This window comes from Tiliqua scincoides, chromosome 1 (assembly GCF_035046505.1).
Source record: "Tiliqua scincoides isolate rTilSci1 chromosome 1, rTilSci1.hap2, whole genome shotgun sequence".
NCBI lineage: Eukaryota > Metazoa > Chordata > Lepidosauria > Squamata > Scincidae > Tiliqua > Tiliqua scincoides.
The window spans coordinates 208,548,873-208,568,125 of NC_089821.1; the positions used below are offsets into that span (position 1 = coordinate 208,548,873).

Here is a 19,253-nt window from a genome sequence, read left to right on the forward strand (position 1 = left end):
ACTCTGGCCCCATCAGCACTGCTGAAGTCCTACCACAGCCACTCCACTACCATCAGTGGACATGCCATAGATGTTGGTGTAAATCCACATCAGCATACCTCCAATGTTGGTGCAATCACATAGTAGAAGTGTCCAAATGGGCAGGGACATGGGCAGCACATGAAGGAGGTAGTAGCTGCCCATACCCTCCAGGTGACAGACATATCAATTGGCGGAACACTATGCCAGTGGCGTAGCTAATGAACGTGTAGCACGGTGCAGAGCTCAAAACGATGCCCCAGAACTGATGCCACAACCGGAAGTGACATCACGCCCGGGCGTTTTAAAAAGTGCAAATTGGGGGAAAACCTGCCTCCTCCACCAAGCAGTTCACCACCCACTTGGTCTGCCACCTCCCCCCAGCCAGTGGCATAGCTAAGGCATCTATCTGCTACCTGGGATCAAAGAAGATTTTGTAGCACCCATGACAAAATCAAATTTAATTAAGTAAATAAATAAAACGTGTGCCCCTTATTGGTTAGAGACACAGTGCTGGGGTGAAGAGGGACGGTTATTCTCTCCCTGCTAAATATAAGAAAAGCACCATTTGAAGAATTGCATCTTTACGCAATTAGCATGGGTAACTGTATTATGATACATGGAAATGAGAGCTGACTCATTTTAACACAATATTCCATGCTGTATCATAATAACATCTCATTAGCTATCAGAATAATCAGTCTCATAGGTCAGTTTTGAGTTAAAGAAATCCACTTTTTATTCCTTAAGGGAGTTGTGTTTTTGTTTTCTGGTTAATTGGCCAGAACTTTTCATAGAGCAGAGATATTCTAATGTGGTTTGTTTCATTGCATTCTGCATTAAATTACCTTTCCAAGGATATATACCACAATGATATTATTCATACATACCAAGATTTTCACAATTTTGGTCACTAGTGTCAAGCTCAGCTTGTTGCCCCCTTAACGCTTGTTGCCAGGTGCAACTGCTATCCCCTGCACCTCCTTAGCTATGCCACTGCACTATGCCAATGTGGAGGCTGACTTAGGAACAAAACAACCCCTTATAAACCAATGAGGAAGGGAAAATGCTGGACCATCTCACCTCCTCCATCCACCCTGCCCACTTTTTCACAGCACAGCATAGGATACAGACTACACTCTGCAGCCAGACAAGCACATCAACCCCAGTACTAAAGCCTATGTGAAAGAAACCACCACTCAGATGATAGGGTATGCCGTATGGAGCTACATCTCTCTGACCACAGGTCTTGCACATTTATTGTACACACATACACAGGAACTTTGAGGATGAGACCATGCTGAAAGGGTATTTTGCACATAAAGAGAACATGTTGCACAAACAGCCCGCTGCCCTCCTAACATTTATAGCAAGAAACTTGGATGTTTGTCTTCTCATTACAGGGACTTTGCCCTAGGAGGACTCCATACACAAACATCCAAATAGATTGTCCGTTCTCCCACCCCAAAAGGAGAGGAAGGCCAATGCATCCTCCAGAGATAAGCAAGGAGAGAAGACCATGGCTCAAAACATGAGTGCTGCTTACCAGTATGTATCTTATGTCTTTCCCCCACCCTGCTCAGTATTGCCAAATGTCTCTGTGCCATAAACAGCATTGCCTAACCATTCCTTCCTTTTGCAACAGTGAGTATGGGCTCTTTTTCAAAGAATGCCAGGTTCTTCAGGCATTCCTATGGCTGGCCAACTCATCCTGTTTTTTTCAGGACTGCAGCAGTTCTGCATGTACTGGGGCAGAAGTGTTATTACCTAAAGGATTCCACTGCAACTTCCCATACGGAAGGGAAAGGAATACCCCAGGTACTGTACCTTGTCTCCCAACAGGGTATTAATTCATGTGCACCCAGGTGGTACCACCCTCTCTCATGAAAACTGAGCATGTAAGTCAATCCAGAAACCATGTTTTGCTGATGCTGCTATCAATTTTTTGCTATTCAATCTGTGATCCTCCCTGATATCCATAGACAGCTTTCCAAGAGGGGAAGAGGACACAGGACCCCTATGCAGCTGAGCAATACACAAGGGATGCTCCCAGCATGTCTGGAAGCAGTAACCAGTGCGATTACAATTGGTCCTCTGTAGAACTGCTGACCTAGTTGTCCAAATGAACCCCTATTTCTGTGCAAACTCCATGACAGACCATGATATAATTGGTGCAGCCACACCACTTTGACACCTGCAGTTTTGGTGTCCACCATACAACTGGCAGAGGCACAAGAGCTCTGCAGGATGGTTGTCAACCCCACCTGTGTGTTTCAGATGCTGCTCCACCATTGATATACATGAATAAAAGCTTTGGCTTGATCGGATTTTTGTTACTTTGTTAGCAGATGACTTTGTTCACAGATAGGAATCCTTACTCTGCACTCTTGTTGCTTCTTATCACAGTTGGCCTCAAAATGGGATTTGGAAGGAGGTGGATCTTTCTGCTATCAAGGCTCAGAGTCTGAATCAAGCTCACTCTTTCACTCTTTGGGCTCCTGGGTTGGAGAAAAGCTCCACACAGCTCCTGTTTGCTTCTGCCATGATGTATGAGGCAGACAGTTGAGGATGCTGAGGGCTATTGATCAGCACAGTCAAGCAATGATGCAAAGCATATGGGGGGGCTAGGTGTATGGGCTGCAGCTATAGGGACATTGCTGGCCAGTAATTGGCCCATGCAATGCTCCTCTGACTGGTTCATGTGCTACATTCTGCCAACCAGATGCCACCCTTCATAGTGCTGTAGGATACTACATGCCCAATGAAGGGCTCTTTTATGTCTTCTACTGTGTGTAATTTGAGAACCCCTTTTTAAAAACAAGTAAAACAAACACAATAAAACTGCAGATGGTACACCAGCAGCAGTCACTAGAAGAGATGCCATGTTGGGGTAAAAAAGGACAGTTACTCTCCCCCTATAACAACTAACTATAACAGTACACCACCTTAAATGGTGCCTCTTAGCCCAGTGAGCAAATTGTGACTTATCTCACTGAAATACCAAATTAAAGTGCTTTTTCCAAGTGTGGGAGAGTTGACTTTTGTGACCAATACCAGTTGTTGATGAACTCTTATTCCAAAGTGTTTTCTGTTTTGTTTTTGTTTTTTTTAAATTGGCATATGGCTTACTCAGTAATTTGACATACAAAGGTCAAAAAAAGCACATAATCCATTAAGCACATACTTGCATCAATGCTGATTTCAGGATCAACCCAAACAAGGGTAATGATGCTGGTGAGAAATACAAACTTTTTTTTTTTTTACACTGTAGGACAGAAACTGCAGTTCTGAAATGAAAAGTGAATCTCAATACCAATGGACCACATCACCTTCTTCATGGATCTGCAATCCCCTATGTGGTTAGGCAGGATTAAGGGATGCTTGAACTCTATTTAACCAGTTGGAGAAGCTTCCACTACCAGGAAGTCTGGAGCAAGGAAGAGGGGAGAACACGTCTCCCCCTCGCCCTACTGGAACAGAGACCCGCTGAAGTACTGCAAACTACTGGACAAGAAGGCAAAATAATATACAGTGCTTCTTGCACTTCCAGTAATTCTGGTTCAGCACAAATGCACCAAAGCTCCTATGAGCAGCTCCTCTGCAGACAAATCCAATGTAGCCGCTTATACCCTGGGCTACTAAGCACGCAACAAGGCTCAAGCTCAACAGCTCAAAAAGGCACACTTCAAGATTCAATGTCATATTTCAAGGATCCCTAGAAACCATGCTTTTCAAAGAAGATCCTCAGTTTAGAAGGAACAAAAATTCCATTAATCATGATTATGCAAGCTGCTTACAACAATATTTCTAGAGAAAATATCTTCTCAGCCACTTTTCTGCATTAGTCATAACACAAATTAGTCATCATTTAGCATGAGTTTGCCCCCGTAAGCAATCCCACTAAGCCAGAGATTCCAAAACTGGGGCATCATGATACCCCAGCCAGAGAACCTCTGTCACTGCCACCTTAAGGGGTAGGTGACAGCAACAGCAGAGTCGCCACAATCACACCACCGCCAGGTACGAAAGGTTTTTGTTTTTTTTAAGTCATTTCTGCCCAATGTTGCATATATGCAGCAGGGACCAAATGTGTAAACTTGTGGGTCGAGCAAAAATGGGTTAATAATAATAAAATAAACAATAATACTGGTATTTATATACCATCTTTCTGGTCATCAGATTATTCCTCTGACTTTATCAAGGCGGTTCACATAGGCAGGCTATCTCTAAACCCCCCAAGGGGATTTTACAATAACAGAAAGGTTCTCTCTTTCAAGAACCACACAACATTTCAGATGGAACTTTCATGGTCTGGTCTCACTTCTGGCCCCCAGTTGCCTCCCACGCTGGTTGACAAGCAGCTCCTTCATCTCTCACTTGAAGGGCAGCCAAGACACTTCTTTCATCACACCAAAGAGCAGGTGGAATAACTCAGCTTGGCTGGCCAGCTGTTTCAAGGTCTCACCATTCACGGAGCTGCCGGTGGCCTCAAACTGGTGACCTTCAGATGTTATCTTCGGGCTAATGGAGGCTCTACCCTCTAGACCAGATCTCCTGCCCCAGGGTTAACTTACCAGGGGGTTGCTATGGCTCTCTGGAAGGTCCAGGAAGCCTGCAACCACCTTTGCAGTCCTTCCCGTGCCTCCAAACTGCTGAAACAGCTAAAAAATTTGCCAGTTTTCATAGCAAAACTGGAAATGGCTATTTTTCACTGTTTATAGAGGTTTGAAGGTGCAGCGAAGCCTGCAGAGAAGGTCATGGGTTCCCTGGATCCTCCAGAAAGCCATAGAGACCCCAGATAAGTTAAAAAAAAAAAACTCCTTTGTCCCCGGCGGCAGTGCAATTGTGATAATTGTGTTGCTGCCACCCCCCCCCACCCCCCGCAAGGAACTACAGCATCTCAAACAATCCCTGAGAGTTTGGAACCCAAAGCACTAAGCACAAGTATTCACAGAGGCATATGCAGGAGTGGTGGTTGTTTTTAAAATCTTCAAAATGCAGGCACAATTTTGGCAATGTTTCCAAATACTCCTAAAATCCACCAGAATTACAAGTGAATTCAGGAAAGCATGATATCCTGCATGGTTGGTATCTAGTATTGGTATATCTATGGCCTTTAAAGCCCTATATGGCTTGGGGCCAGGATATCCAAGAACCTGCCTTCTCTGATACCACATCACAATGATCTACTATTAATTGTTTTACAGCGCAATCCTGAGCTGCACTTGGGCTGGGCCCAAGAGGGTTGCAAACATGCCACAAGGCAAGTATGCGCCTCCTCATTAGTTAGCTAGGCCGGTGCGCAGAGGCGCGCCGGCCTGCGGAGGCTGAAATAAGCCTTTGCGCTGACGGAGGTTCTGAACCTTCCGTCGGCTGAGCTTGGCCAATGCAAGACTCTGGGGTGGGCGGGGAGGAAGTGGAAGGGGGGCATTCCAGGGCAGTGGGAGGGCGGGCAGCGAGACTGGGATCCAGCACTGGGATTTAGCCAGGAGGTGGTGCAAGCCCGAGGAGACCCATAGGGGTCAGCGTGCATTACCCAGAAGTAAGGGGAAAAGTTTCCCCTTACCACTGGCTGATCTGCTTTCAGCCCCTACCCCACACTAGATACAGTACGAGCCTCTTGGTTTGCCTGTTCCAGCACAGGATAGGATTGCACCCTTAGGATACATCAGCATGTCTTCACATATTTTTGTGTACATTTTTATATTATAACAATATTTACCACTGAAAAATCTTTTATAATGGGTTCACAAATTACTGTTCTGCAATGAGCATTATCTCTGCAGCCTACAGAGTCTAATAATCAGTTATACATTTAGTAGAATCAAAATGGTTGTGTTTTTTCTAGTCTGTCCTGCTTCAGACTGCAGGAGGTTGAGTGTTTGAATGTTCCTTTTGTGGAGCGGGGGGCAGGCGGTTCACTACAGCCTCTTCCCTGAGAGGCTAGGTTTCTTGCTACTGGGATATCTCATTTATAGGGAAGCATTCAAATATGCAATTCCTCTACCCACTGATACCGACCTGCAGCATGAAGTTTAAGAAAAGCAGTACTATCTGATTCTAACATAACATCTTGCACTTGGGTACTGATAATTGGGACTACAGAATACTGTAACCCATGCAGCTTGGATATTGAGGATTTAAGGCTACTGTCCTATACACACTTTCCTGGGAGTAAGACCCATTGGACACTATGGGACTTACTTCTGAGTAGACACACCTAGAAATGTCCTGTAAGTGTAATTTCTCATTGCCTACCCTTAATAATGCCATTTGGAAGCAGTGAGCAATAAACTATTGGACTCTTGGTTATACATGGACAAAAGGGAAACTTGTAATTTATACCTGTTAGACTGAAACAAATGTTCCTGGTACAACAGAGAACCACAGTGCTGGAGAGGACAGGATTAGGTGGGAGGGTATGGGTTTGATTTCCTGCTCAGTGAGTAATCTTGGGCCATTCTCTCAGTTTAAGCTACCTTATTGTCATGATAATAAGGGATCATTGTCACATATGTCACTCTGAACTCTTTAAAGAGGTGGGCGGGATAAGAATGCAACAGATAAATATATACAGTATGTATATAACCTTACCTCACTCCCCTTATAGAATCAGCACTGAAGTTCCATTCATGAATACCTTTCTGTAACATAAAACAAAAGGACACAATTCTTAACATAAAATATATTTTACCCTGTAATTTATTTCAAGTTATTCTTTCCATTACTGTTATTTTTTTTTTAACAGGACAGGTCAGCTTCATAAAAAGAAAAGCAATAGGTCAGTGCACTCTATATCTAGAATTGGTAAACAACAAAAATCCTAGTATTTCCCTTCCCCAGACCTCTGCAACTTCTTTCTCCACCTTCCCCAACTCTCCTTTTAACCCTGTTATCTGTTTTACATTCTTCAAAACCACCCAGACCATAAGTTCTCTTCCCATGCATGTCATTTCAAGTTAGAGTTCCACTTCAATTCATTAGCACTGCCGTGGAAAAATTAATATATAGGGTAAAGGGGGTTAAGCGAAAAAAAAGTTCTAGTTAGATTTCTGTGTTAATAAAAATACACGCCACCAAACTCAGGACATTCTCATCCATTTAAGAATCCTAGATTCTCATACACTCATGTGACCTCTTCAGTTTATGTTATGCTCTCAAGCTAGTGAATTTAAATAAAAACGATATTCCTTGTGATTCTGCCAAATTTTCTAACCCATTGGAGTAGACATTTTAAGAGGGATGTCCAACTCTTGACATCTGTTCTTTGCTTAATAATTTCTAAAGCAGTCAATAGGAAACAGCTTTCAGAACCCAATATGAGACCAATAGAACTGTCAGGGCTGAGGTATGACTGAAAGCAGTAGCAATATGACTTCAAGTTATTACTTTATACTTCAGCTAAGGGTCTAAGCCAGTATATCTTGTGCTATTCAAACAATAAAGCGCAATTCAAAAGTTGTTCAACAGCCAGGAAAATCAGTGGCCCTGCCTACGTCAACAACATATTCAGAACAAGACTTCCCAGCCAAGATGGATTCTAGCCAACGAGTCATGCAGACTGAAAAAGTTAGAGTGAACCAGAGGACAGAGAAGCCTTGGACCTCAGTCCTAAATTCAGATACCTCCCAAATCCTAGACACACCAGATGGTTTGGGGCAAATCACACCCTTGTAAAACAGGGATAACAGTACCTCATAGTGTTGTCATGAACACGAACAACTGCGAAATCCTATTCATGTTTACTTAAAGTTAAGTCTCACTATCTTCAATGGGCTTATTCTCAGATAAGATAATTGCAGCATAAAATAAGGCATAGGAGTAGACTTTCATCAATATATAAGTGCAATACACTTTATTAATAAAGTAATGTCATGTATCTGGGATCAGCCACTGGAATAACCTAAGAAATGTGTTAGGGTCCTTTTTGTCACATGTACTAACTACACCACAGACAACCTCAACTCCAATCAAGTTGTGTCACACACTGAAATACATCAATGGCAGCTCCAGTAAATACTAAGAGGCAAAAGATGCAATCTATGCACAGTTTTCAGGAAGTAAACTCCAACGAACACAGTAGGACTATTCTGAGTAGACATTCATATTCAGTGTGAGTAGAGGTTTTGTTCTATATGCCTCTTTGAATCACAATATGGGATCCTGCTAAAGGTACATGACCTGACTAAAGGATGTTAGTTGGCATCCACTACAAGGGAACAACTGACAGTCTCCATTAAACAGACAGAGAGATCAACACTGGCTGCATTCATGTTTTGCCTTCACAAAGTTAACACAGGTAACCCCAAGGAGTGGTCAATGTACTTCTTAATATCCATGTAATGAGATAACTGCCCTTAGTATATTACTCCTGAACAGCCATAAGATCACATTTGCCGTGCCATGAGAGTTTATGTTGGTTTACATCTCACAAATATTATGCTTGCTGGGCTGCCTGACAAATACGGCAATATAAGGGCCCGATCCTGAACACTGCGTGCCAGCTCACCGCCAGCACGCATTGTCACAAATGTGCCTTAAGGCACACCCGTAACACTTACTGGCCGACCAGTGCAGGTGCTGGCTCAGCATGAGCCTGCACTGAGCCAGCGCTGGACAGAGGATGGACAAGTGCCGGGTGGCAGAGAGGTGAATGGGGGCGTGGGGAGAGGCAGGGAGAAGATGTGGTGGGGGAGGGAGCACAGATCCAAAGCCCTGAATTGGGTCTCTCAGTCCGACACAGGACTGCTTTGTGCTGGCTAACTAGCCAGCGCAGAGTCGAGGAGTCCCATTGTGGGGACACTTACCTTACTTGGGAAGGGAATGAATGTCCCCTTCCCCTGAGGAGGTGTTGGGAGTTGCCACGTCTGCTTAGTGCGCTCAGGATGCTGTGTTAGCCACTTTGGCCCCACTGCAGCCCTGAGCGCCAGGCAGCTTAGAATTGGACTGTAGGTCCCCATAAAAATCCACTGTTCTTTATCAGTTACCTATGTTCCAAGCCTCAACATAAAGACACCACTTTCACCTCAAGTTCTTCACATACGAAAAGAAAAGAAGTAGGTGTATGAATAAAATAAAACAAGGTTTGCTATAAATAGCTACAAAAAGCAGCTGATGCCAGGAACAATTCTCTGCTACAGTTTTCTGTAGTGGAAAAAAAATACAGCAGAGAATAAATCATGACTTATGGGTTGGAGTATCTGAGCAGTCATCAGAAAACACTCTTCCTGCTTCCAACTTTCCCTCAACCCATTCCATTCACACCTCCAGGTTCTCCCTCTTTGCTACAGAATCATCCAGGCTTGCTTTTGTTCTCTGCTTCCATTTTCCACTGTCAGCTGCCACTGCTTTATCTGTTTAACATATGGTTAACATTCAGGTATTACACAGCAACAAACCTTGGCTTTTGCTACTTATATAGGAATTGCAGACAATTCCAGTTCTTTGGGCAAACACAAAATATGATACATGTGTTTTCAAGCACCTCTTAGGTCACATGCCCATGCTATATTTTTAAGTATATATTCACAATTTGTGAACAGACTCTTACTGGTACACCTCAAGGTACTAATACTTCCACCATCCTATTTTCAAAATTCAGAGTTGTAACTCTTTTCATGCATCTCTCAGCAGCCTATACAAAGGGCACCACAGCACCAACTCAGTGGAAGAGGTTGAGGGACTGCTGTCCATGCTCTTCAAACAAGCCCATCTGTGCAGACCTCTGCACTTGGTTCCCCTAACAATGCAACATCTCACTTGTCAGCAAGCAAAGGGGAAAAGAAGAATTAACAATGGAACGCCATGGGTACAAGTGTTTATTGGGTTGTCTAAGAACCTATTTCCAGCACCTATTTCCAGCAGAATGTATGGGCATACTATGCTTAATAATTTTCTTTCTTTCCCGACACCAGTGCCAGATTTAGGCATAGGCTAAACAAACTATAGCTTAGGATCTCGAAATAAGCAGAGGCCTAAAAAAAGTCATTTGGGGGGAGGGCTTTTGAATTTTGTGTATGCTGAATACATTGCCCGCTTAACAACATGCCCTGCTTAACAACAATTCGCTTAATGACAGACCGCATATATGACAGTGGTCAAAGCACAATAAAGATGCTCTTAATGAGGCAATTGCATCTCCCTTAGCCTGCAGCAGAGCGTCTGTTAACACAACAGAGAGGGGCTCCACGCAGCTTAAAAAGTGAAAGCACTGCAAAACTGGAAGTGGAGCGTAATCACTGCACTTTCACTTTTTAAGCTGTGGGGTGCCCTGCAGATGTTCGTGCAGGGCTCCCTGCACCCCAGGGAGGCTGCTGCAGAGACTGGTGAGTACATGCCAGTCCCTGCAGCCCCCTTAGCAATGCGAACCCAGGGATCACGTCGCTGCCTTCCCTCTACCCCTGCTGCCTCCCGCCCTGCAAGTACTTACTGTGGTCCTCAAACTCTCTGAGAGTTTGAGAATTGCAGGCTTAAGGCCTCAGCAAGTATAAATCTGACATTGCCCCAATACCCATAACATCCTCACCCTTGGGTTTCCTTGTTCATCCACTTTTTCATTTTCTTCACTCTCTCAAACATAACAAATTCAAACCTCCTCCTGTCTCCCAACTTCTTCAGTTTCTTCGAACCAATTGTATCAAAGTTGCAATCCTATAAACACTTAACTAGGAGTAAGTCCCATTGAACACACTAGGACTTACTTCTGAGTAGACATGCATACGACTGGACTGCCAGTTGTTAGAAATCATCTAATTACAGCATAGAATTTGAATAGCGGTATCTATGAACACTGAATCAGCCTAGTGTTCTAAAATTGCCTCGGCGTACCTTATCATCAGGTGTAACATGCCAGATAGAGACTGTCTTCTCTTCAGCCTCACTATTGATGGACAGGTATGAAGGCTGGTAGATTTTTGTAGGCTCTAATATTAACACCTTGGAACAGAAAGAACAAAGAATATGACCGAACTGTTATTCTGTATAAACTTGTAAGTTAAATGTTTCTTGGAAATATCTAGATAAGCTCTGAAATTTAAGTGCTGACATTTCTAGGTTTGGTTTTTATCAATCTAAAGGTAAGGATAAATTGCACAAAGGACATATTTATAGCTTTATTATAATAGGTTTTGTATGTTAGCTAAACAACTTACAAAATGCCTTCTAGCTTTCACTTGTTTAGTCTTCAATGTTTTCTTTATTATTTAATGTTTATTATTCTTTATTCTTCAGTTATTTGGTTCACGCATGTAAAAGGTAAGAAAATATCTGACTAAAGAGTAGCCCTGCCTTCACTCTAACGTACAATCTGTAACTGTTTAGCATTTCTATGCTGGGTTTTTGTGTGTACAAAACGTGGAACTTCATTAAAGAGATGCAAACCTTCTGTATCTAGGCTGGGTAGAAAACATTGTTGCTCTTTCCAGCCAGCATCCTGCTCTTCCACTTTCATGATCATTTTGAAGATTTTTTTAAAAAAATGCATAATTACATTTCTTTCTATGGAAGCTGAATTCTAGCAGTTTCAAAATCTCATCTTGAAATACTTTCTCCCAAACTAGTACTATGCATCACAAGTATTTGGGCTATGTGTCTGCATGGCTACATTTTTCAGCATGTAACTGCATGCTGAAAAAGGGAAGCCTCCCATTACAGGAAAAAATCACATCATTATAGAAAAACAGAAATATTTCTGCTGGAGAGAAAAAATTGACATGAAATGTTAACAGTGCTGTTTTCTAAAAGATATCCTGCTCTGATATAGGGATCTCTCTAGAAATAAGCGAGAGCAGAATGGTTAGGATTTATTAATGGATAAGAAAAATTAACTACAGCCCAATGAACAAGAACGATCAGGACCAGAGTAAAAAGCTTGTTGCTTGGTTATTGTTTTCCTTTGGTGAGAACGCACAGGTGCAAGTCACAGCTTGAGAGGATGAAGAGAGAAAGAGAAGAATGAAGGATGCATTCTATTACATGTGGGCAATGGCAGCAGGATGGACTTGAAAGCACATAGAAATAACATCAGAAAGTTGGGACAAGAGCTTATGATGAAACCAAAAAGTATGTAAGCTCTATTAAAGAAGTTGCCAATTAACTGCAAAGAGGAAGCAGGAGATGCAGGGCACAGCAAGGAATACAGTCTTTTTATAGCTCAGAGCAGAGGGGTTAGGAATGGGCACACAGGAAACCCATTTCCAAGCCTGAATAAGGGGGGAGGAACTATGGGTGCAACATGCCTAGTCCCTGCTAAGGCCTTACTCAGATTCAACCTGTATGGTTCTAGGAAAAGCACTCTTCTACTTTCCCAAACTTTACTGCTGGAAATCTTGGTCCAACTTTCCAAAAGAGGTGCAGTGACTAGGCTGTGAAGACTCAGAGATGATCTTACTTACATCTGCAGTAAGAAACTGCAGCCCTGAAGCCCTGAATGTGCTAACCTGCAGTGCAGCTGAAGAAAATTAGAAATAACAAAGCAATGCATTTCATTTATTAGTGCCTTATTAATTGGGTTGTATCAGATAGCCCTAATAATGTGCTGCTAACACTTTAATCTTCCTTTCTCTTACATGTTTTCATGGGAGTAACAGACAAAAAGTATGAAAAATCTCTGAATAATTAGGTCTGCAGGGACTGGAAAGAGGCAAATTCAACAACATTTTAAAAGGAACAAATATTGAATTAGTTTCCTATAGGAAATCCATCAACATATTATCAATAAAACAAATAAGCCACTATGATACAGTATTCATATCAAATATTTTTATTCTTGCAAATTTGTTCTCTTTCAAATTAAAACACTTTCCCCCCAAATAACTGTATCACAGGACAAACAGGAAAAGAACATTGTTAAACAATTTAAACTTTTAAAAATGTACTTACAGGAAACCTGACTACAGAGACATCAGACTTCGTGGCCTCAACCAGAAACTCCATCCAAAAGTCTACAAGTTCATGCCTGGCTACTTGTTGTTCAGGATTCAATTTCTTAAAGTGCTGATATATCAAAATAGTCTCCACAATGGACTTGAGGTACCTAAGGACAATCCAGAAAAAGGGAAACATGTCTATAACTCTTTGTAATTAATTATAACCTCAACATGCTTTCTGATACTTTTCTGAATTCAGTTTAATATTGCCAAGTTGAAAGTGCTAGCAGCAATACTGGTCAATGAATGAGAAGCATGGGAATGCCTGCACTAATCTTTCTCCTGCTCCCAAGTCAGTGCTTCTAATTTGGAAGTTTGCAAAAAGAAGAAAAGGGCACAGGAAAAAAATCCATGCAGATTTCCTCAGTTTGTGTGAAAAAAACATGCCATGCTGGCTGGCTTTGATCACCTTCTGCTGAGTAGATGAGCAGGAGATAAGAATGGTCATTTCATGTCATGCTGTTTGAAAAATTTACAAGTTCAGACTGGTTTCCTAAAGGTACTACTCACAGAATTCTCCATTTCTGAGAAGTATATTTATTGTATGTATGTACTGCTCTAATGGACAACGACTTATTCTAGTTTATCTCAGAATGTGCACTCAATTAAAAAAATGACTTGCATGTAACAGGAAACACCATAGGTACACATTGCATCCAGATGTCTTGCCACTAGTACAACAATATGTGAAGCAGCCATTTGCTTGGAAAATATGTGGCTTGTAGGAATCAGATAAATAGAATAATGCCCCTGAATTATAGGTCAGTGGCAGAGAACAGCTTTGGATGTTCAAGCTGTGGCATCTCTAGCTAAAAAGATCTCAAGGCTGTGGTGCTGGGGAAAATATCTGCCTGAGACTTTAGAAAACTACAGTCAATCATATTATGGAAGAACTATCTAACTCAGGATACAATACAACTCAGGATCAGCTCTTATATTCCCCCTTTCCCATCCCCACAAGCCACACAGAACTGCATGCATCTGAATCCAAACAAGGGAGCAGTTCTACTAAGTACAGAATCCTACAACAATCAGACGATACTGCGCCCAAGAGATCACCTGAACCTAATTCAGAATGCAAACCTATGCATGTCTACTCAGAAGTCCACCTCATTGTATTCAATGGGGCTTATTCCCAGTTAAGTGTGCATAGGATTGCAGCCTTAAATTCATTTCAGTTGGACTCCATCACAAACTGGCATTGTGTTTCACCACTGGTGAAAGGTATCACCTTAGATTGTGATTATAATGTGTATTATTCTTTCCCTTCTGCATCTATAGAGGTTGTTTGGTGCACATATTTTAATTTAAAAGTTGCATTGCTGATAATGGGTTTATTTGTGCCATCAATAGATTCTGCTAAACAGGCTGTTAGCAATGTGCTCGAAAAGGCAACATCTGATCTTGCATACATAAGCAATCTCTTCCGCTCTCTAGTGCTTTCCTATTGGTATAACGTATAAAGCTGTGTTTTCCTCTAGAACAGGGGTGTGCAAACTTTTTGGCAGGAAGGTCACATCATCTCTCTGACACTGTGTCAGGGACCGGAAATAAAGAATTTACATTTCAAATTTGAATAAATGTGCATAATTTACATAAATGAATATATTAGAGATGAAACTTATATGAATGAATAAATGAATTCAAACCAATTCATAAACACTTTCTAACACAGAGAAGGGGTGATCTTCAAACTAGTTCATAAGCATTTGCAGTGGGGAGGATATTCAAATCAGTTCATAAGCACTTTCACAGAGAGAGGGGGGGCATCTTCAAGCTGCTGCAACCGAGGTTGCAGTGGTGCTGGAGCACTCACTTGCCCCCTCTCCCGCATGCGGAAGGGCTTTGCTGTTGCTGGATTTGGGTGGCGGCAGATCAAGCGCTCACGCACTTGCCTGCCCACCCACCCTCGTGTGGGTGCTCTCTCCGCTGTGCTCTCCCCCTTCCCACAGTCCAGTCTTCCCCTGCTGCCTGTGGCTCCACGTGCATACTGCTCATGGACCAGGCAAGGAAAGGTGGGCCCAGCACACACGCAGGTTTGAACTAATGTGAGACCTACAAGTGTTGCAGTACCTTCCCAATATAAAAGGCCCTGTGTGTGCGCCGGGCCTTTGCTGCTGCTGAGCTTTCCAGATGTGAAGTTGAAGGCAGCAAGGGAACGCCAGACCCGGAGCTCGTGCGTCGGGCCAGTGCAGGTCTAGGTGAGTCTTCAGGGGGCCGAGTGCCCCCTGGAGATGGGGCCCCCCGGGGGTCAGATGGGGGGGACCCCAGACTGGAAGTGGCCTGTGGGTGAGGGTTTGAGCAGCCCTGCTATAGAATTTAAAAAATTTCTTCCACAAACTAGTATTTCTCCCTTAATCCTAACATGCTAACATACCCAAAATTAAGTACACTCTTCCCTCTTATAGGAAGTTTCGCTTTACAGATTTTCATTTATCCATACTGCATATGTTAAGACCATCCCTCCATCCACACCAAGATTTTCAAAATATGGTCCAGGAATATTGAGGGAAAAACAAAGGACAAACAGTCCAATCCTGATTTCCCCTGCGCTGATGTAGCAGAGTCAGAACAGTTCGCGCTGTATGCCCCGGGGGAATTTTGCAGTCTGGAGTTCTTCAGATTACTCCTGGCACATCTGGATTAACCCTGCCATGTTTCAGGCAATCTCTCAGAGTACTGCTCATTGTTGTAACACTATTGTAACTGTTCATATTCCAAAATAAATAAATAAATAAATAAATAAATAAATAAATAATAAAACTTTATTTCTATCCCGCCCTTCTCCCCAAAGGTACCCAGGGCGGCTAACAACATATAAAACAGATTAAAACATAATTTCACAACAGATAAAAACATATTAAAAATTAGCAGAACCCATAAAAAACAGTAGTCAGATAAAAGTTAGAATAAAAGAGCATAAAACAGCAGTTCTTAGAAATCAGGCCTGTAAAAAAGCAACTAAAAGATGTATAAAAGATGTTAAAAAGGCCATGAACTCAGAAGGCTTGGTTAAACAGCAAGGTCTTCAGACCTCACCGAAAAGTCTCAAGAGAGGGAGCCATTCTCAAGTCAAGGGGAAGGGAGTTCCATAACGTTGGTGCCACTACTGAGAAGGCCCTGTTTCTTGCCGCCACCCCACGTACCTCCTTAGGTGGCGGCACTTGTAAAAAGGCCTTCTCTGATGACCTGAGAGGACGAGCCGGATTGTATGGGAGTAGGCGATCTCTAAGATATCCTGGCCCAGAGCAGTATAGGGCTTTAAAGGTCAAAAACCAGCACCTTGAATTGGGCCCGGAAATGAATGGGCAGCCAATGTAGACCCCGGAGAAGCGGGCTGACAGAGTCAAACCGCCTAGCTCCAGTGACCACACGGGCCGCCACATTCTGCACTAATTGCAGTTTCCGAACCGTCTTCAGGGGCAGCCCCACATAAAGCGCGTTACAATAATCTAACCTCGATGTCACCGTAGCATGAATCACCGTGGCCAGGTCTGCATGATCCAAGTATGGACGCAGCTGGCGCACCAGCCGAAGCTGAGCGAAGGCCCCCATAGCCGCCACCTGGGAATCCAGGAGTAGCTGCGAGTCCAGGTGGACCCCCAAGCTGCGAACCTGCTCCTTCAGAGGGAGTGCAACCCCATTCAGAGCAAGCCAATAATGCAGCACCTGCATTGAGGATTTCCGAACCAGGAGAGCCTCTGTCTTATCCGGATTTAATTTCAGCTTGTTAGCCCCCATCCAGATCCTCACTGCTTCTAGACAGCGCTCCAGGCCCTCAACCGCCACCCTGGAGTCTGGAGGAAAGGAGAGATAAAGCTGGATGTCATCAGCATATTGATGACACCCCACTCCAAACCCCCGGATGACCTCTCCCAGCAGTTTCATGTAGATATTAAATAGCATGGGGGACAGAACTGAACCCTGCGGCACCCTGCACCTCAATGGCCAGGGTGTCGAACAGGCATCCCCCAGCACCACCATCTGGGACCGACCTTCCAAGTAGGAGCGGAACCACCGCAAAACAGTGCCTCCAACTCCCAGCTCGGCCAATCGGCCCAGAAGGATACAATGGTCGATGGTATCGAAAACCGCCGAGAGGTCCAGCAGGACCAACAGGGACGCACTCCCCCTGTCCAGTTCCCGGCGTAGGTCATCCCCCAAGGCGACCAAGGCAGTTTCCGTCCCAAAGCCCGGCCTGAAACCAGATTGAAAAGGATACAGATGCTAAATGCTAAAGAAATGCTAAAGAAAGAAAATGCTAAAGAAATGCAAGTGTATGCTAGCTAAAGGGGGCAAAGTTGCAATGCTAACTGAATTATTATAATGTGCCTTCGCCCAATATTATTGAAGCAACCAGGTGGTCAAAGGGTGTGAAAAAAACAAGTTTTCACCCAATAGTATATAAAGGTAGAATTCTCCATACATGCAGGCATAGCCGGCCATATGTGAAGTGTCCTGCAGAGGGAACTAGCTTCATTTGAATCTACATAGCTTCTGTTGCCCATTCCCTACAGGTCCCTATAACCCATTAAGTCTTCAGGGTCCAGTCACAGTCTCTTCCATACTGCCCCCCCCCCCCCACTTCTAGTTGATCTAAAATTGGCTGAGGAGCTATTTCTCATGGTTGCTTAGCAACTGCAATCCACTTTCTACATTCCTGAAACCAGCAAAATGGTTAGCATTTTTTACTTTGAAGATGCAATGAAGAACAACAGTTGCAGGCATGCACTAACTGTATCCTTTGAAAAATAAATACCGTGCAGAAGTATCGTATTCATCGCATGAACATATGAAGCAGCCATTGGTTCATCCATCTCAATATTGTCTAGTTTGAGTGGCAATGGCTCTCCAGCATCTCAAGAAGAGGTATTTTCCATCACCTGCTACATACTGCTTTAACTGGAGGTGTCAGTGGTTGAACGTTGACCTTCAGAACGCAAAACACATGTGCGGCACTAGAGCTATGGCCTCTCTCTTAGGGGCTGACCTCTGTCTTATAGGCTGACAAGAAGCCAAACAAAGTAACTTGATTTCAACTTTTGCCATTTTAGTGCCCAATCCCTATCTAACTTTTCAGTGCTGATGCAGCTGTGCCAGTGGGGTGTGTGCTGCATCCTGTGGGGGGGAGGGCAGCCATGGAGATCTCCTCAAGATAAAGGAATGTTTGTTCCCTTACTTCAGGGCTGCATTGCAGATGCATTGGTGTTGGAAAGTTTGATAAGATTAGGCCCTCATTGCCTGAATCCTTGAATCAGTCTGAGCTTATAACAGAGTTTTAAAAGGAAGGAGGAAACTCTGCTGGCAGAATTGGCATTTGCTGTCATTCTTAACTAAGAGCATTGCGCAATATTGCAACAGTCTCAAAATGTTTACAGTGCATAATGGAATGTGCACAGTATATGGAAATCTGCTTTTTAGATGACAGGACTAAAACTTTCTCAACAACCATTCCCAATTGTTGCAAGTGACAGTCAGTGCTATTTGAACTGTGAACTCTGGAGTGACTCTGTATAAGAGAAGGGAAAAAATATATTTGCTTGATGACCTGGTTTCAGCTTCAAGAGGCTCAGCGTCCAACATTGAAAGAATACTGTTTCTTGATCTGTATTCACACATCTGAGGAAGGGAAAAATGTTCCCCATTATGTTTCCACTGCATACTTAAAATAAAAAAGTGGTACAGACATAATGCAAGTGCAGTAATCCACAAGTCAGAAATAGTTTACCTTAATGTTTACCAATGAAACAAAATGCCAGATCTGTGGAATGCCTTACCATGCTGGTGTTTTCAGTCTGAAAAGTTTTTCTGAGGCCTGGATCACTCTGTTGTGATCATTAGCCAGGACACTGGCCCCAAGGAAAAATCCTACTTCCCAGTAACTCTGCAGTTTCTCCAAGTTTCCCTTTTTCCCAAGCAGGCTGCTTAACTTTACTCCTGAAAAAACGAGAAAGGGAAACAGTGTGTGAGACTAAGCTAACAAGCTCCGCTGAAGTTAGAGGGACTTGAGGTTGTATAATCATCAGCAGCGCTGCTGTTTATATGATGAAGCTTGTATTGTGGTTGCTCGCTGTCTCTCAGACCATGATGTCTGTAATAATTAATTTTGACTGACCTGCCTCTTAGTCATTCTGACAGTTCGTTAATTGTTGGCTTCTGTTGTTAATCATTTTAGGTATTATATTTTGGCAGTTCTGTTATGGTCTATGGACAATATGGAAATTAAATTGACTGATTGAACCTGTAACCTGTTTCTGATGTCAACATGGTAGAAAGTGAAAATCAAACTGGTACGCAGACTGGTACATG

At 43.1% G+C, this 19,253-nt stretch overlaps 1 protein-coding gene across 1 annotated transcript in view; it reads right to left on the bottom strand.

Moving 5' to 3' along the window:
- The window catches only part of MAP3K5 (mitogen-activated protein kinase kinase kinase 5), a 119,521-nt gene that overhangs the window by 37,196 nt on the left and 63,072 nt on the right, over positions 1-19,253 (bottom strand). Inside the window, exons 9-12 of the mRNA XM_066611226.1 lie at positions 18,722-18,881; positions 12,898-13,051; positions 10,846-10,953; positions 6,613-6,662 (exon numbers count right to left, since the gene is read on the bottom strand). Of these exons, the coding sequence (XP_066467323.1) occupies positions 6,613-6,662; positions 10,846-10,953; positions 12,898-13,051; positions 18,722-18,881 (472 nt within the window). The remainder of the gene's footprint in view (positions 1-6,612; positions 6,663-10,845; positions 10,954-12,897; positions 13,052-18,721; positions 18,882-19,253) is intronic.